The following is a 20,486-nucleotide window of genomic DNA, read 5'->3' as shown; positions in this document are numbered from 1 at the left end:
AATCATATTTTTCATCTACACAACAAATATCAAATCAGTAAGTACTGCGGTGGTTCTCAAGATATTTGAGTGGACGGATGCCTCACAAACGGACATACATACATACATACATACATACATACAGACTGACGACGGACGGATACCCATCCCAATAGCTTCTATAGACTATAGTCTATAGTAGCTAACTAGATTACTCAAAAGTTTTCATGATCGTGACATTCTGATTATTGGCTCATTTGCATATTTAATGAATCTCTGTAATTAGGCTATATATTAGTACTGAATGTATTGATATTGACCAGACCTCATAACTTGTCACTATCAGGGGAGGTGTGAAATACTATATTTATATGCATACTTAAAGATGGAGCAATGTTATGGAAAGGTAAAAAGTCAACCGGTCAAAATTTTAGAATACGCAAATTGACACTTTTATTCATCTATTATCCTGCAAACATGTGCAATAAATGACTGAACAAAGTTAACATGCGGAGTCTGAGGTCACTTGGAATAATGTTCAAGTTTTTAGTACAAGATCATTTAAATGGGCCTGTTAAATTAATCAAATTTCATTAAACCTTTTTCAAGTCTTTCAGTTCACCGTAACATACATGTACCGGTACATAATATACATGTTCACAAATAATGTAATAAAAAAATGGTTGTAGGTAGCATCAGGACCAGAGCTGTTCATAGCAGTCATTTATTAGCTCACATTTGGTATATGTATATATACCAAAAGAGCTTATATGGTAGGTCAGTGTCTTTTATATACCGGTATATGTATGTTAGTATGTGCAGATGTATGTCAGTACACATCAAAAACTACAAAACAGCCACACCTACCATCTCAGTACTTGGTGTACATGTGCAGCCTGGGATGGAAATGTGAATTTGTTCAAATGAACATGTCAGTGTCAAAAATATGCAAATGAGGTGAAAAAAGAGAAATCCAGCAAATCATTAAAACTCTTTAACCACAGATTTGGTTGAAACTTGGTGTGCAGGTTCTTTATGGTGACTTTTGTTAGATTCGTGAAAATTGGAGAAATTTTGATAGTTGTAGTTGTTGGGGCAATTTTCCCCTTTTGGTCAAAAAATCTTCTACTCTAAAAGCGTTTGTCCCATTGCCTTGAAAAATAATCGCAATCATACCAATCCATAATCCAATAACACTAGGTCAAAATTTGTAAGACAATAGTTGTAAACATAGACACAAAACAGCACAGAACAGACAGTAAATAGACGGTACACAAACAAAGTCAAATTCATGAAAGAAAGATATATGGACCTCTGGCCAAAAGACCAAGAAGTGATGTCAGGTGTTTCGAAAATAGTAAGCGCATCCTGCCCCACATGTGGCACCCGCCATATATCAATCTGTAAGTCAGATAGGTAGTGGTCACTTACTAAGGCCCCATGTCACCGATGCCATCAGTGATCATTTGTCGAAGAGAGATATTGTATTTATCTACCAGCTTGCGATACCTGCCAAAAAAGCGTTTGAATGTAGAGACAAGTCTTGCTCTGGTGTAACCTTGATTTAACAGTTTGAAAGAGAGATGGCCATGTCTCTCTACAAAATCACCATATGAACTGCATGCTCTTGCATATCGAATAAGCTGGGAAATGTATACCCCATAAGCAGGTGAGAGTGGAATATTACTGATGAGGTGTGGAAAATTAATTATACTAAAGTTTAAATCATCTCTCTTGACTTTGTATATATGATCTTAGGGTTAGTCTCTGTCAGATTAGTTCAAATTATTATGAAATTTTCATATATGTATTTCTGGGGCAATTTTTCACATTTTTGGTCAAAAATTCATTTTCTTCCAAAGTTCTTAATGTTGGATTGCTTTGAAACTTTATTTTCTTGATCCTAGGGTTGTCTTCTGTTTGATTTGTTAAAATTTTGGTGAAATTGTCATATTTGTATTTTTAGGCAATTTTTCTCATTTTTGGTCAAAAAATCGTTTTCTCTAAATTAAATTTTCTGATTGCTTTAAAATCTGGTATGCATGTACCTAGAGGCAACCTTAGTTGCATATCTTCAAATTATGGTATTTGTAGTTTTGGGATAATTTTTCCAAGTTTTGGTCAAAAAATCGTTTTCTCTGAAATTGCTCATGTTGCTTTGAATCAAATGTGAGCCAAGTGTCATTGATGCTACGTTTAAAAGTTTACTGAGTCAGCGCAATGTACTCCAGTGTACATGTGTACATGTAGTGTTGGAAAAGAACATTGGAAGCACAAGCATGCAGATTGAATTTTATATCTTTAACATTGGCATCAAGTATTCTGCCCAACACTGTGATGTGCGTGTACCAGTGTACATGTATGCAGTTGCACATCACAAGATAGATGTGTACCATAGAGTTTACGTCCACCCTACTGATAGCTTGCAAAATATTTCCCAACAACCCTATCGGGTTGTTCAAGCAAGTGACACAATTAAAGAGTTACATGTAATTTAATGTTTGTCATATTTTGTTAAAAAAAAACTTCAAATTTTTGATGTGGCAGGTATTCCCAATTGCCACACCATACTAGTAATTAAGATGTCAGCGCTTACAAGTACAGGAGGGTGTTTCACAGTCTCTTTTTATTCCTGTGTATATCTATCAGCCGGCTACGCTATCATAGTGATCAGGACAATGAATTCATCAGCAATAATCAAGCGTCGCTGATGGCACCATTTCCGTCCCATTTACTCCGTGTCTTGCAGCTAATGGATCATTTGTAGCATCTCAATGACCGTTTTCTGTTAGCTTTCTCCAAGTCCATGTCTTATCATGATCTTTGTCTTTGCCACCTCACTCACGAATCTTTCAACTCAACAAATGTCACATATGATACTGGCCGTCTGCACTTTCACATTGAGAACATCAGACACAGGGAAATGTGATGCGCTGTTTGTTTATAGTCTTTGGCATGTAATATCCTGTTTCCTTAAATTTCATCAGTTTATATTGACAAGCCAGTGCAGTAGGATCAAAGTTATATGTCTGTTTAGAACCGTGTGGTCCAAGTAATATTGCAATAGCCTTTGCAAAAATGGGAAACTCAGTTGGATTATAATGCTGTGCCTTTTTAAGTTGTTACTGGATATCTGTCATTATTGATTGCAGGCGCTAATTAGGGGAATGTATGTGTGCTTTCTTGTGACTGTCAAGTTCAATTTGAATTAAGTCAACATTTATGAATTAAGAATAAAAGGCGACTCTTTTTTTTACTCAGCCAGTTTGATTTCAACCCTGAACAGTATATTTTCCTTAAATTTGTGTTGCAGTTGTACATTTGTAACTATATGCATGCTGAGTAGTGAGATATATGGCTTCAATCCCATACTGGGCTTCATACTTTACAACTTTTCTCAGTCTGGTTTAATATTTTAGAGTATTCCATTCTGAGAGTACACTGTACCATTTCTACCAAATGATTACCTCCTAAACATTGTCAATCATTGGTTAGCCCTCAAACTCAAGTAGTTTTTATCACAACTGGAAGTTGTGATATAGAGGTGGTTTCAACCGGTGTTTGATGTCGTCCATTTCCGTAAACGACAAAAAGTCAAAAACTGCTGAACAGACTGCGTTGATATTTGATACCGATACATAGACTGGTTCCAAGGTTCCAATTCCGAAAAATGGAGCCAAACGGAGCAGCGGTTAGATAGTTTTGGGAAATTTCAAACCCCCCTTTTTATCTAATTGATTTTAGGGGTCTTTCATATATGTAGTTTTGGAATGTACACCAATCCTGCATTGTGGACTGTTTTATGAGTTGTTGAACAGAAATGAGGTTTTGATGAATGTTAAAAATATGCAGGATGGCTGATTCGAAGTATAAGAGATTTCTATTGTCTTTTGGGCATCAAAAGCATTAAAAAAAACATATTTCATAGTTTAGATTCTCACTTTTGAGATGACCCCAGGCATTTGTTAAGTAAACATCCTTGAGTCAATATACAGACTTTGACATTCCAGAGATTAAGTATCCACAACCTCACATGTTACAGTCTTTCACTACAATGGTATGGCCCAAACCCATTGTTATCAATGGAGAGTGTGGACCTGTCTACAGGAAATTGGGGTGAACAGGTTAGACAATGACGTTACAAGTTGTAGGTTAGTTATCAAGGTAGCACCACCATACAGTCTTGAGCATCTGTCCATGTGTTCTCACAGCAAATTACAGGGAAAAAAAATATTTGAGAAGTTTCTCTCCTTTAAATAGAAGTATATTACAATTTACTAGTAAACCTGTCATGGATAGATTGCTCTCAAATGATCTGAAACACAGTTATTGCCCATTAGCAACAAATCTATGGCAAGATTTATGTAAAGTTCATGAACTTACACAAGGTATTAGACAAAAGATGACCATGACTTTGCTACTTTTCAACATTTATTTCAATCAGATTTCCCCAGCTTAGTGTATAATTTTGTAATCTTAATTACTGTCAACTTAGCTTTACTAACTTATTCATACCTCATTATTCTTACACTACTGTTATACCTTATAACCACAAAATTTCAAGAGATGCATATATGATTGTCACTTAACAAACAATTTACAAATATGTCTTCTGCTTTTTCTCCATATACATATACATGTCTCTTTTCTCATAAAAATGAGCTTAAAATCGCAATGTGAAAAATATAAGTCTTTCAGCTATATGTTGCTCATTGACTTCGTGGTCTGTCTAATTCACAGTGAGTGTGGTTGTTGATAAATGCCGATAATACTAGGCGGTCATTATGTCCAAGCGCCATTGGCGGTATTTTTTAACATAATGACCATAGGTCATTATCACATCTGGAAGTTGTGATATAGGGTTAGCTTCAACCGGTGGTGGACATTGTCCATTTTCCGTAAACGACAAAAAGTCAAAAACCACTGAACAGACTGCATTGATATTTGGTAGAGATATTCAGACTAATTCCAAGGTTCTGATTCGAAAAATGGAGCCAAACGGAGCAGCGGTTAGATAGTTTTGGGAAATTTCTAACCCCCCCTTTAACTAATTGATTTTAGGGGTCTTTCATATATGTAGTTTTGGAATGTACACCAATCCTGCATTGTGGACTATTTAATGAGTTGTGGAACAGAAATGAGGTTTTGATGAATGTTACAAATATGCAGGATGGCTGATTCAAAGTATCAGAGATTTTCATGCGCTTTTGGTAATAAAATTGATAAAAAACAACATATTTAATGTTTTAGATTTCTCACATTTGTTATTACCCTTAACATTACAGACTTGATGACATAACTAGCTGCTGGACCTGTTTACTGGCGCATTGATTTAAAGACAAAGATCGTTTTATTTTGTAATAAGGACGTGTGATTTTGTAAAACATAGTCTATTAGCCTGGAAATGTGATTTTTGCGAATATTGCTTACCCCACTGACAAACAGTGTGGTTTGAAAATGGCTGGAATTCGCTACTTCAGGACTTTGTTTTCTGTGTGCATTTACTGACAAACTCCAAACCCGCAGCACCTACCCATTCAGTATTTCATGTACAGGTGTACCCAGAGATAGAGTAGTTTCACAATGTGCCAGCTGTGATCAAGTGCCATTGGCGCTATTTTTAAGTTTGGAATAAGGACAGGACCACAGATGAAAAAACACTGTGCTGCGTCACTCATGATCAGAATTTTCCCTAACTTCAAAATGATTATTCTGAGAAGAATCCCTGTAAATCAAAATACATCACACAGGTGTTCTTTGAAGTATGCTCAGTTGAACTTTAAAGCTTTAAGCTATTGATTGCCTACTTAATTATGCCTATTTTCCGCATGTAACTATCGTTGCCATTCGGTATCAGGGAGAAAACTTCTCTTGAAACTCTTTAGGATGACAATATTTGCATTGATCAAAAAGTTTAATTCATCTGTTTACAGTAATGCCAATCATTAATTTTCACTGAGAGTTAGGATAAGGGGTTTGGGGTTGTTGAATACAAAAATTGCAATGCCAACATTCTCTATTGCTGTTGATGTTCCATCAGTGAACATTCAGGTGCCTCTTTTAATACACCTTACTGTGCTTTATTAAATTTTTCAGTTTTGTTGTCTAAAAGTAACCTGTACTTCAAACGTTGCCATTTCTTAAGTTATCTGTAAATTATGCAACTGTTGCACGTGTCAAAACAATCTGCAGTAAGCAAGCATGTATTACTGCTGGTCATTATATCATTTATTTAGTAGCGCAATTAGTCATATCAGTGGGTCAGAATTGATTGTTTTGCTGCAGTGTTTTCTTCAGGTTTCTCTCACAAGGGGAGAACGTCACCCTGTGCTTGAAAATCTGGGTGGGGTACTTTGGTTCTGATTGAGGGGGTCAATAATAAATTATGCAAATTTAAGTCATGCAAGTTAAGGTTATAGCATTGATCAAATATTAAGTAAAAGACACTCCCATTTCTGTCTTTTTTTCAATCCCTTAAAGGGACATAAGCTGTAACTTGTGGCAAGTGTTTTGGTATTCTGCTTCTGTATATCAACTACCATGTCTGACCCTAATCCATTTGTCATGCTGAAATTTCGAGTATTCTTTTTGTCAACACAACTTGCATGTGTGTAGTGGTCATTGTTTATTGTTTACAAATGAATTCTAGTCCGGACTTCAATACAATTTTCAATAATAACAATAGAGATTATACTCATATAGGTAGTGTTGATATGCTTAGATACTTGCATTAAATTACAGTTTAGGGATTCGATGCAGAAAGTGAAGGGAAACCACAAAACAAACCTTCTGAAAAAATTGCCAAAAGATACAGCTTATGGAGCTTTAAATGTTGAATAAATTAGAAGCCTAACACAAGTCATTCATACTTCATCCATTACGGTTCAAACACAGTTTTGTAATCTGAAGACAAACTCTAATTGATATTCTTTCAGTTTTTTAACAACGTTCTGCATAGTAAGGAAGCTTGTGTTACTGTGGCTACAGATAGTGGATTACATCAACTGTATGATAGTACATCATAGACAGTAACCATGAAGTGGAATGCTACTATGAATACTCTGTGTAAAATCATTATCTCAAACCTCACTGCAGAAGGGTGACATTTCAGTCATGCGATTTGTGATTTCTTGAAGGGAATTTTGATTAAATACTGGTAAAGGCAGATTTTGATTAAATAAATGGAGATTCACTGGGGAGAACCACAACACAATTGACACCGTACATTTGAAACTAAATATATCAGTAAACCTGAGTGGCATAGCCATCCTACACAGAATAACCTACTTTAACTATTATTTTCTATTTTATCATTTCAGCTTCTGATCTTGGAATATTCTTGGAGCCTTTGAATTTGCATAACAAGAAGTTCATCTTTCTGGCTGTGAATGACAATGAATCATGTGACTCAGTTGGAGGATCCCATTGGTCAGTAACCAGATTATCATTTGCATGACCGGTCAGTCACAATAAATACATGAAAGCTATTCATACAATATTTACAGGAAGTACAAAATTAGAACTTTTTCATATTATGTGAATCGTGAATGCAATACCTTTTATGACAGGTGCTATTATTTAGGCAGACAGGAAGGAGACAGGCCTTGGCTTGAATCAAAATTATCTAAGAAGATTACAGTAAGTGCAGTTGATTTACACCACTTTTTCTAATTAGGTTTATAAAGTACAGAGGGTTTACTAAAATCCCATTTTGTCTTTTTTTTATGGTGTATTGTTGTAAAATGACATTAGGGTGATTTATTGCAAAAATAATTGGAATCCAGAAAATGGTTATCAATGAAAGTAGCAAATGTAATTTGTTTTTATCGTCTCAATCATCATCATCAGTAAGTCACAAACACTATTCCTGAGACAATTTTCCAATGAGTTTAAAACTGTCAAAAGTTAATGTTTAAAAATACTTCTTTTGGCAATGTTTAAGTCTTTGTATATTTTAAGTGTTTTTCTTTCTCGCTGCTCATAAACTTTTCCATAGTTTTGTTATTTTCATATTGGTAGCTGTATTGTGTGATGTCAAAAACTCTGAAAAAAACCATGAAGATAAAATGAAAAACAGTGTTGCTGCATCATTTTTGTAAGAGATTTGGGATGAGAAACAATCCCCATTATGCTTTGTGTTTGTTAACACACTACTGGTACACAAAGATAATGATGGAAGAAGGTTACATACATTCTTATATCTCATGAAATGAGAGAATGATGAGAATTAAAACAGTCTGTTTTGTTCCATGTGATTACTCAGTTCAGTAATGTTTGGTCGCAAGACAAATACTGTACAGTATGTATGAGTAAGATGTGTGAGTATTAAAGATGTGCGTCTATTTTCGAGACTCAGAAGATGTTAGAGGACCTATCCACTGCTCTGTTGGTTCTGCAACAGATTAGTAAAGGTCAATTTTAAGGTCACTAAGGTTATCTTCCAGTGTCAACTAACGAAATAAAAAACTGCCAGCTCTCTCATGATGTTTTAGTGGCTGCCATTTTCTGCCGTCTTGTGCAACTCCCGTGACACAGTGAAATGACCAGTTTTTCCACTGCCAATTAATTGTCTTATGTGTCAATAGTTATTAAGCTTCTATCAGCTCGGCCGTAAACTGCCTCGGGGAGAAAAGTGCGTATGTACTTTTAATCATTGTACATCAATGTGAATGTCAAAGTTGCACAGGCTTTAATATGTGGATGGTTTAAAATTACGTGTAATGTTAAAAAGTGAAACATAAAAATTGCATGGATAGGGTTAACATGGCTGTTAGTGGTAGAAATAGGCTGGTGATGTGTCCAACTGGTAGTTCAGAGAGATTCTAATGATTCCAAGAATTTGTACTTATTCAAACATCTGCCTACCGCAGACTTAGATAGTCAACCCTGTTTCCATTAACATATTCTACAAAAAATCTTCTCTTTCAATTGCAAAGATGACTTTTTTCCTTCCATGGAATGTAGATGCTTCAGACAGCATTACAATGGGAATAATGCATTCCTTTAAAAGCTTCTAAATAATGAGAAGAAGACGTTCCCTTTATCAGCGGAGATGGAATGGAAAAGTAGCTTTATGTAAGACATCACAAAAGTGGCGTGAAATCTGTTTTATACGCCCATCCATATGATATTATGAGGTGGAAGGTCGAGAGAAAATACATTGAAATGTTTTTTTCTCTTCTCTACTGAGCATTAAGAAGGCTACAACTATTTGCGTTTTGTACATAAAATGTTCAGACACTTCATCAAACACTTACAAGAGATTATACTATTTTCCTGTGCATAAACATGTACAAGGTATTATTCATTTCCACACTTGGTATTATACAACTTTGTGTTTAGCATTTTGTGCACTTTTAGTGTGTCTTTTCTTTTCTTTATCAGGGTAGTCAAGGAATTTATGAGATCAGACACAAAGTGAGGATCTGATTTAAGATGCTGAAATCCGGGCAAAAATGTAAATTTAGAGATTTGTTTGGCTTTTATGCTTGAGTGGTGAACACTTGTGTTTCAAATCTGAGACAAAAAAGTCAGCTGCATAACATTGCCACAATGACTGCAGCTGGACACAGTTGTTGCTACAAAATTAAAACCAACTGGTCCCATACAACAGCTATTTATTTGACAGTTATACCAAAACATGCATTATGCATAGAAAAGATATTGCTCGCGAGTATAAAGGAAAGCATAAGAAACTAGTTTACGGTCCAGAAACAACGTGTGTGATCAACTCCCGATTGTTTGCTTCCGTATAACATAAACTGCGCTTCCTGAAACTTTGAAGTCTGGGCCTGCGAAGACGTCTGGACAGAGTTCCTTATTTTAATTGGTCTGCCACAACGGAAAAAATCCAGGAACAGCACCTGCTCAGTACGTCTGAAGTCACAAAGGAGAGAGAATTCGAATTTATGCTGAGAGAGAAACTGCTTCATGTTTTTCTTTCATGACTTTCTAGTTAGACCGCCAGAAATAAATCTTTTGAGCAATTGGAGAAATTTCAGCAAAATACTCTGGCTGAGCACTTTTAAGGACTGATGATCTCAATTGTTGCATTATAAGTATTAGTGCTTCAGGATTTTTACACTTTTCTGTGATTATTCGGAGATTCAATACTAGTTTTGTACCAATTTGAGCCTGATGATGATTGATCAAAAACAGTTGGTTTTCTTACAAGCAAGGCATGTGATCAAAGACAGATGGTTTTATACAAGACAAGGCATATACGGGAAGGAAGCGTAGTGCGGCTGGTGAAATTGGTCGAAAGTACGTAGTCATGGTGTTCACTAGTGTTACATTATTCAGTCTACCGGTACACATTACCCTATCAAGTACACGCAGTATTTGCATTTGATAGACATAGTTGTTTTTGTAATGTGAAGTTTGTCAATATGACAAGCTCTTACACACACACGTATGTGCTCATTGTGTGCACGCTAGCTGTGCCAACATAACCAACCATGGATTGTAATAAGGTTTGTAGAATGCTCCTTGGCGACAGATATTCAGACTCTCCAACTTTTACAATTCTTTTCTAATCTACCACTTGTGAGTGTTCATTTTAAAGCTCTTGGTGTAAGAAACCTTTTCATCATCTTATTTTTTTGAAAACTGAAAATTTTATTTTTCTCAAAACTTAACAAAGGGATGGCGGTCATTTTGAATTTCAGATATCAATAGATCTTGGGTAATTTGTTTCTCGTACCAAAATTTGCATGGTAACCCCATCTTGTTATTTATTATTTTGAAAGAGGAGAGTTGAAAGATTCCTTGAAAAATGTTTGAGCAAAAGTTTAAAGTGGAACTCCCACTTGGTGACAATTTTAAAATACATTTTTTAAATGCCATCAGTCGATATTTGACGTGGCGACTGCACGCAGATCGCGAGATATCAATAAAAATATGTCATTCCCAAGCGTATTTTTCACCTCCGAAAGTTTTACGATCGTTTCTGATTATGACCCAAAATCCCCCGAAGGTTTGTTGTTGTGCTGATTGACGATGTTCTAGGGAGTCCATAATAAGTTTGAATGATGCAATTAATTTACCTCCCACTGCGAAGACTTTATATACAGCATTATGCCTTTACCTCAGGTAAGTTTTTTTAAAACTTCTCCTTAGTTTTTGTCGTTTTCATTATTCTCAATCAGTTGTATTATATTTTTAACCAATACCACATAGATATTAGTTTTTACATGTAAAATATTAGCCGCCTCTGATAACTACATTTTGTCGTCTGCCACACCGTTACGTGTGGTTCGATACATAGGGTAGCGGCCACTGTGTGGTATGCGTCTATGCATACCATGTGGCGGCAGCTATGTATCAACTGCACATAACTGTGCTAGTCACCTATGCAAATTCAGGTGGAATCAGCAGACTTTCTTTTTCGTTTTTTCGCCGAGTCAGTAAGACTCGGCTTGCTCCCAGGGGGCATGACCGGTCACCGACGCGAGTAGTACTGTGGTGTACAGCAGTGTCAGCATAGACATGTACTCCATAGCTTAGTTGACAGTGGCCCCAGTGCCGAATGTTCGATGTTCTGAGGCTGAATTTAGGTGGGCCACTGGAATTCAAACTTTTACTTTTTTGAGCACATGTTTTTATCGATATCTGGCGATCCGCGTGCAGTACGTCACAAAATCAAATATCGACAGTTAGCATTAAGAAAAATGTGTTTTAAAAATGTTACAAAGTGGGAGTGCCACTTTAAGTCTTTCATTTTCAAGGTGCATACAACCTTAATGCTTTCTAAATCTATCAGTAGCATGGTACATTTTGAGATATACTATACGCTTGACTGGTCACCCAACAATGATTTTCAAAACAGTAAAATTTGTTCTCTGGACTTGTGCATTGCAAAACAGTAAAATTTGTTCTCTGGACTTGTGCATTGAAATGTATTGTAAGCTCAATTCTTGATTGAAATTTTTGTGCTCAATAGTGTGAACATTTTCAACATCTGACATTGTTCCACATAATGTATCGCACTAATTGTTTGATAGGATGCAGGAACACTTCTTTTGTTCAGAGTGTAAAAAAGCGGGAATTTACTTGTGATGTGCCGAAGGAATGATCGAAATGGAATTGTTTCCAGAATAGGGCCGTTCACAGTTTACGTCACTGTTCTCTAATTAATATGCAAAAATAAATATTTGTCCGCATTTTCAGATAACGCTTTTGAAAATTACGCATGCAAGAACGACGAAAATACATCTCAGTGGGTGACTGCTAGTGTAACAGTGAATACTAAAAAACATATTCACGACTCAGAGTACAAGCTGCAAAAACAGCCACGCATGCAACATTGATAAAATTTGTCCGCATTTCAAGCTGCGTGTCCGATGTCGCGCGCGTACAGCTATATTTAGAAACAAACCTGTAACCGTGAACAGCGCTTGTTTCCAGAATATACAGTAGATATATGTATGCAAGGGTTTTCAAGATGTTGCCTTGCCTTGACAAAAAGAACAGCAGCAAGCATAAATCAAATTTCAATTTGATTTATCCATGTCATCTCAATTTTCTTTCAGTGTTGAATATAATGTGGAAAATAAGGAAATTGATCTTTTCTTATAGTCCTATGCATGAATAAATTACAATGGATTAAGTTTGACATCTGTTAATATTTTTTCGGCAAGTGTCTTTTTGTGACTTCATGAATATGTACTCACTATGTACCCAGGAAAACAGTGAAAGCTGTATTTTTCAATAGCTCCTAGGAACAAGTCTGTTCGGGACAGTCTTCAAATTGACACTTTTAATAGAAATTTTAATTAGATATCTAATATGTGACTCCTCCCTTTGGGGGACGCGTTTGCATGACAGGTTTCATTGTAGTTTTTGAAAAGTTTGGCTCTGTACATTCATACATGTTTCTTTTTTAGTAAAATAACATGACATTCTACTGCTGTGTAGCATACTTTGAAAAAAGTAAAAAACTCAGTTATGTGAAAAAATCATAATGGGAAAAGAGTGGGTCACTGTGTATCCTAGTATATGGATTTCATGTTGCCTGTTTGCATCTGTTGACCAATTATTTGAACTCTGCCCCTCAGTACTCTGATAAAGCTGTCATGTATAATGTATATATTTACATTTATATATAGTTATATATATATATATATATATATATATATATATATATATATATATATATATATATTTATATAGTTTATTTGTAGTTACATTTATAATCAAATTATTGCTGCCGAGAGTTTTAGTGTGACTCTTGACAATTTGACTGACTGACTGAGAGTAGATTTTTAAAGGGAGCATTCAGTTATTACGGCCGGGGGTGGGCCGGCAAAATCCAGGGGAGGTCACCTAAAATTTGAAAACTGCAAAGGGGGGGGGGGGGTCCATGTATTTTTCAAACAGCTCAGAGGGGGTCACTTAATTTTCATAAGTATCTGTCCCGTCAAAAAGCAGTTTCATTGTTCAGAAATATTCTGAGAGATAAAAATGATTCTCTGCATGATTTCATTCTCTGAATTCATTTAACTGTAAATCTGAACAAAATTATAATTATCTATCACATGAACATCTTGACTTGGTAACTCTGAGGCTTGTCTTATTGTAAATCGAGCTCACTGAGGGCAATTTACAATTCCTATTACTTACATATTAGAGATATAGCAAGTTTTGTCAGGGAAATTATTTAACAGTTACATGTACCTAGTGAAATTATACTTTTATGTGAAATTCCAATATCATAATTGTTGTCAACATCTGAACTTTTAAATACCCTATTTGAATCAAGTACATTTATACCAATTATCAAACAACTATAAAAGCACAAATTAATATAGTCTAGCATTGTAAAAAAAATTATTCATAGTTTTCTCATAGACTCCAATAGTGAATCGACATTTTGGTGAAATTCCAAAATCCAATTTCTTGCACACATATCAACCTTTAACCATCCTATAGTCTAACTAAGTACTTTAAAATGAATTATCAAATGTCCTTAAATACACAAATTTAGATAGTTTTGAATTGGAAAAAAATTATTCATAGTTTTATCATATACTGCTATATATGGTGAATCAGCATTTGGGTGAAATTCTAAATTCCTATTTCTTGTACACATATCCATTTGTAACCACCCTACCTAGTCAAGTACATTGATATTAATAATCGAGAGTACATAAATACACAGATTTACCTATTTTTGTATTCGAAGAAAATCATTCATAGACTCCCATGTATAGTGGCTGGACATTTTCTGTGAATTCCAAAATCAGATTTCTCATACACATAATATGCACCTTTAACCATCATATTCTAATCAAGTACAATTATGTTAATTATTCAACGTCTGCATATGCACAAGTGTAGCAAGTTTTTCATTGGAAAAAATTATTCAAAATTTATCATAGACTCCCATGTATAGAGGATGAACATTTTTGATGAAATTCTTAAGTCAAATTTTTTGTTCACATACCAGTTGTAACAACCCTATTCTAATATTAAGTACTTTTATGTCAATTATCAAATATCTATATAAATGCATAGATATAGTTTTCAACAGTTTTGTATTGAAAAAGTATTACATAGTTTCTCATAGACTACCATGTATAGTGAATCATCATTATCAACTATTATCAATTAAATCCAAATATCAAAATTTTTTACAAACACGCTTGTGCAAAAATATTGCAATCCACCTATAATTTCTGTCCAATCCCTTTGAGGGGTAATTTCAAAATTATAGCAAGTCAGAGGGGAAATTTGAACAATAAGACCTTGTTAGTTTGTAAGGATCATTTGAAAAAATCTGAGAATCTTTTTTTTTTATTCAACCCCCCCCCCTCCGGAGGTGTATGTAAGTGCAACTTTACTCAAGTAATGTGTGGGAGGGGGGTCATGAAATTTTTGTCATCTTAAAAGGGAGGTCATCAATTTTTTGGTGCAATGGTTAGGGGGTTCACATATTTTGACTGATGCACAGGAAGAATTTGCCGGCCCATCCCTGGCCATGATAACTGAATGCTCCCTTATTGTATATGTATTATGTATGTATTACGTATTACAAATGTATGTATATACATGTATGTATATGTATGTATGTATGTGTGTATGTTGTTTCAACACACAGACTGAGACTGTTGTCTTGAGGTGGAGTTGACTTTTCAGATTCTCAGACTTGGATATCAGAATCAGCTCCAGCTAGTCACTAATTTGCATATTTAACCAACTCTCCAAATCAGGGACATTAAAGACTGGAAGGACTCCATACAAACGTTTATGAAACTTTCAATATATATTGATGAGACAATTATATCATAAGTGAAAGATATTGTGCAGTTTTCATGTTTATAATTTGCATATCTAATGAGCTTTCACAATTTGGCACATAAAGCTTGAAGGACTTGACCAAAGGCAATTTCACTGACAGCAGTCAAAGAAATTTAGTATTTCTATTTCAGTTAATTACATATTTATATACTTAATGACCTTTTGCAATTAATCTGTGGTGAATATTGTTCACGATGTTGATTATAACACTTTCAATGAAGTTGCAAACATGTGGCAAAAGTTTCAATTTACAGACAACTGCACCATATACTGAAACACGTGAGCATTCTCAGTTAATATCTGGTTACTCTTGCTTTCAAAGAGGAATGATTTGACGTTTCTTAAAGCGCAGTGGTCGTCGCGCTGCGCATCCTCCTGAGGGGGTCCCCCTCTGTTGTAAACAAATCCAAGAACGCCGCACATGTTATGGGTTGATTGTAATGTTTGCGATATTGCTGCTTGTTAAAATGGTGGCTGATCTGTCACAAGTATACCAACTAACCAAATGTAACACGCGATAAAAGGTCAATTAATCTAAGTTAAATATCTGCTGAATATTGAACAATAATTGCACGCTGGATTGAGATCACATTTGCTCATGATTTTCTTGAATCATTTGAATTGGGCTCGGCTACTGTTATCGCTCGAGCCATAGAGCTAGACGTACGCATGTACGCATATATACGCCAACAGACTATCAACGACCGGGCTCTAGTTTTCGACATCGCTAGCAAGGACGAGAGCTTTCATTTCAAGAGGCCCGACAGGAGTACAAAGACAACAACCCAAAATACAGAAATCTACAGCTCGCAGAGCAATGCCCGCTGCAGCAAGAAGCATCTCTGCATCTGTTCCGTTCCGTGGTCTGTATGAACGTCCGTGTCAAACCGGGTATATGGCGCGCTTCACTTGGCTGTGGAGAATCCAACTCAACTACAAAGTTTACCCCGTTTGGGGGTGCAAACGAGAATTCCGAGTACAGGTATCAAGGCAAGCGAAGGATCTTTCATTGGTCTTCTTGTTATGAGGGGGTTATCTCACTTGAAAGAGGATTCAGACCTACCCGGCATTCAGGAGGTACAACAACGACGTTTGCCCATCACCGGTAGGCCTACACCAGCTAGCGGTTGGATCACTGCCATGACCGTGCAGGACCGGGGCACAGGATCTCTCCATACGTCTATGCACGGTGTAGCCGTGCAATTTTCCCGCCAAATGCCGCGAAAACCCGCTCGTTTTGTCTATTGTTTCCTGTCATTGTACTATTTCTTACCACGTTATACTAGGAGAAGTAAGACATGGTGATCAACAGTTGGTTGTGGGCCAATGCAAGTCGTCGCGGGCCGGTACGTTGTGGGACCGGATTCTCTATATCCGTGTACGTCAATGCGGTGACCGTCTCCCAACAACATCTCTGGTGTCCTGCTCTGGCTTGCCGATCATGGTCTTGAGTGTACTTTTTGTGTTAGGCATTGTGCTTGTTGCTGGTCTACATATATAGGCAATGTTGATCATTTTAGTTATGTATTTTCACTGTACTGTACATAGCATTGTGTACAACCAGCGTGATCGCGCGCGATCAAACCCATTTGTTCACTGTGTCTGCGTGCAGTAAACTCAGCGACATAATGTGCTGAGTGTATTGTCCCAATGTTCGTAGCTCTATACACGAGTTTATAGATAGAAATACACCACTGAAGTTCGTTTCCGATCTTCATATTTTAATATTGCATGATGTTGAGTCTTACAAAGGCCTTAACAAAGTGGGGGACTGCTCCCATCTCACTCCTATTGAAGTTGAGAAGACTTATGTTTATAAAAATTTATGTTTATCAACAAAAAAATCACGCACGCGCAGCGCGACGACCACTGCGCTTTAACTGATAGTTTTCGCAAAAGTTTAAGTCTTTCATTTTTGAAGGCATACTGCCTTTGATAATTAGAAGTTCAATTAATTGTAGATCTTGTATGCTCCTGTTTACTCATTTTCATAATAACTCTGGGAAGCCATTTGTAACAATGGTTAACATTATACGAAATACACACTGCCTGGCTTTAAAGATAAAGCTTGACTGGATGTTTTACAGTACCGTATGCCTCATATGGCCAGTCAATGAAATAAAAAAACTCATTAATTTTCAAGCGCGACTGTTGTTGAATGAAATGTTGAAGGGTGAAAAAGATGAAATATTAAAGCACCGCCCATCACAAAGCTGTTTCATATCTGTGAAGACAGAATCTGCTTCTTGTGTTTTGATTGATCACTTCACAGAAATACTGAGGGTTTTTTATCAACGCTGTCATCAATCAAGTTGTAGTCTGGAAACAATGATTTATGAATGTTTTATTGTTCATTATCAAATTGATACACAAGACCATGTCTTGATAAATTTCCTTCCTCTGGTAAACGACATTCTTCCTCTCGAAGATATTCTCTTCCATTTTGTTTCCTTTCATGATACCCCATTTTTCACAAATCAAAACATTAGACACCACACAGAATCCTCCATCATTGTCATTCCTGCTTTGAAATTCACAGAGATGCAGATGAAATCCCAGTATCTAAAATGCATCCAATGTAACTGGGTTTGAAATGTTGTGACTAGCGCTTGCTAATTAATCACGTTAGCATTGTTGCCATGCAGCTCTGAAAGTTTAGCATTTTCATCTCTTTTGGCAGCCCGGTGAAATTTATAATTTTAAAAGGGGACGAAGGGGCGATTGTAGTGTAAAAAATGTGAAAATTCCAAACTGACTAGAGTACCTGAAATGAGTAACACTGAGCTGTCTGCCCAGTTCACAGTGTCTTTCTGATATTTATCTGAACTAGTTCAAGCAAGTAAGGTGGCCTGATATGATCTTGCTTGCAGCCAGCACTTCAAGGAAAAAGGCATCAGCCAGAATATGGACAACTCATGTTAGTCAGCTTTGAATCCGGGGATTCTTACAGGTTTCTTTTTTTCTTATCTAGTGACATATTTATCCTTTTTTTTCAGTCAGATTTTAGGGGAACAAATGCACAAGCCATAATGGCGAACATCAGTAGCTCAGAATTTCTGATTCAAAGATTGCCCAATTGTCATCTAAAGATGATAAAATTAGCTGTGAGAAAAGGCTGTATAGGATGTCACCTGAGCTCTGCTGTTGGCTCAGGGTAAGGTTTGTATAATGCCATTGTAACTTTTGTTTACCCTGGCATTCAGGATAGGGAATTATTAAATGTCTTGTGGATTGTGAGATTAGTAAAATTTAGTAAAATATGATTCATGTTAAAATATGTGGATCAAGTATTTTATGCTGTTTAAATTGATGATGACTCGGCCAAGGTTTTCTGTGTTGCAGCTATTGAAGTTCGTTCTGGTTCTCAAAACAACATGCGGTTACATCCACTGTGTGAAAATTAGGTTCAAACTGAATTAAAGTGAATAAATAATATAAATCAACAGTCTGAGAATAATGTCCTGCAGGCAGATTGCATCATTGAAGCTGGGTCCAGAACTTAATTTTCAAATTTTCATGATGTCCGTTGTTTGATGGATCCTTCTTGGTGGATTGCCGTACATCGAGTTGAAACTTCAGTCATGGTTCATTTGAGGTGGATGTGTGTATTCAGAATCAGATGATTCAAAACGCAACTTAGACTCAAATGTACTGGTATTAATGTTTATGAGGAACAGAGCTGCAAATGGCATGTCCCTGGAATGATTTCACATCATTTGATGTACGAGAAACAAGCCAAGATTTCTAACATCAACACTTTTAAGGAGCTTACAGTTCAGACGCCTGACATATTACGGTCACCTCTATGTAGAAATTGTTGAGATTACATGGATTTGTCCCGCTTGGTCTGCCAACAATGAACGATAACAGGCAACAAAATTATTCATTCACATTTGAAAAATGGTAAAAAGGTCTACTTACGTCAGCAAAATTGATGTTACTCAGGTAAAATTTGTTACTAGCACTTTGATAATCTAAGCGCATTTCCTGGCTAAAAGCTAAAAGTGGATTGAATTATTTCTGTGAATTTCTTTTTATGTATCGGCACAAGGAGGGGAGCAGCTAGTGGACATGCTAATGGTGTTTAATCAGAGAAAAGGCAAACAGTGTATGTGATTTGTCTGCCGTGAAGTGTTTACCTAGCAAATCAATACAAACTCTAACGTTTCTGTGGCATATACCACTCCATCGCCTGAATTGGAAAGTCACTCTGAGGATGTCGTCGGGATTTTCTTTCAGTGGTGTGCCGTCAAGTGCATGTTTCTCCAAATAATGGTTTCCACTGAACCAAAAACCCCTGCTGCATGAGTGAAACTGGTGAAAGTCTCACTTATATAATCCACTGATACACAGCACTCACACATCTGGGCAGGAAGCAAAATCATGAATTTTCTGGTGGAAAATGAGTAAATGAAGGGTAATGGTAGCAGGAGAGTTCCTCAGGGATGTTCTGTGGTCATATAACTGCACTCTGTAATTCCAGATCCCTCTAGATCTTCCCAATCATTGCCATGAATAGATATACCCAAACTGTCTGGAATGTTGATTGAATCGTTTAGCCAAAATGTTAAGCAGGTGTTCAAGTGAATGGCCTATATGATTTATGGTGAATTCACATTTTACAAATTCTTTTTTATCTACCTTTTTGCCTTCTGAGACAAAGATGTAACAAATATTGTAAGTTTTATACCGTGGAGACTTCATTCTATGTCTGCAGAACATTTGATCATGAAAGTTTAAATTTCCATGTGAGTCTGGTTTAAATATTGGCCAGTGTATACAGGTAGTGGTGTTTTGGGGTTTGTGACTTGTACTGCAGATAGTACCACCTACACAGGAGATTTTTGCCTATTCATGGCTGTTGAAGTACAGTTTAATGAAAATTCTCTTTCAAAACACCTAATGTTATTTATATGTTTGATACCACTAATGCTCAATTTCCTAAATATTGTTATTAATTCATGCAAAGTGTACAAATGTATGAATGAGCATTGCTCGAGTGTGCAAATCAACTTATAATGAGTCATCATCAATGTAGAATCTTAATTGGCCTGAAATTTAGCAACATGACTTTGCCCTTGGGTTTTTTGATAGGTACTCTCATATATAATGGAGTCAATGACTTAATACCTATAGTTGTTGAAAGGTTTCAAATCAGTCAAATCGCTCACTACATGTATCTGATATGGCAGTTTTACCTTGATATTGAA

General features: G+C 36.2%; 1 protein-coding gene across 2 annotated transcripts in view; it reads left to right on the top strand.

Moving 5' to 3' along the window:
* The window catches only part of LOC139135081 (sentrin-specific protease 8-like), a 153,001-nt gene that overhangs the window by 84,814 nt on the left and 47,701 nt on the right, over positions 1–20,486 (top strand). For both annotated transcript variants that reach the window (XM_070702310.1, XM_070702311.1), the window contains exon 3: positions 7,299–7,407. In XM_070702310.1, coding sequence (XP_070558411.1) covers positions 7,299–7,407 — 109 coding nt within the window. The remainder of the gene's footprint in view (positions 1–7,298; positions 7,408–20,486) is intronic.

The sequence above is a fragment of the Ptychodera flava genome, chromosome 6 (assembly GCF_041260155.1).
Source record: "Ptychodera flava strain L36383 chromosome 6, AS_Pfla_20210202, whole genome shotgun sequence".
Lineage (NCBI taxonomy): Eukaryota > Metazoa > Hemichordata > Enteropneusta > Ptychoderidae > Ptychodera > Ptychodera flava.
The sequence above is the reverse complement of the archived record's forward strand: the minus strand, read 5'-3'. Positions and strand labels throughout refer to the sequence as shown.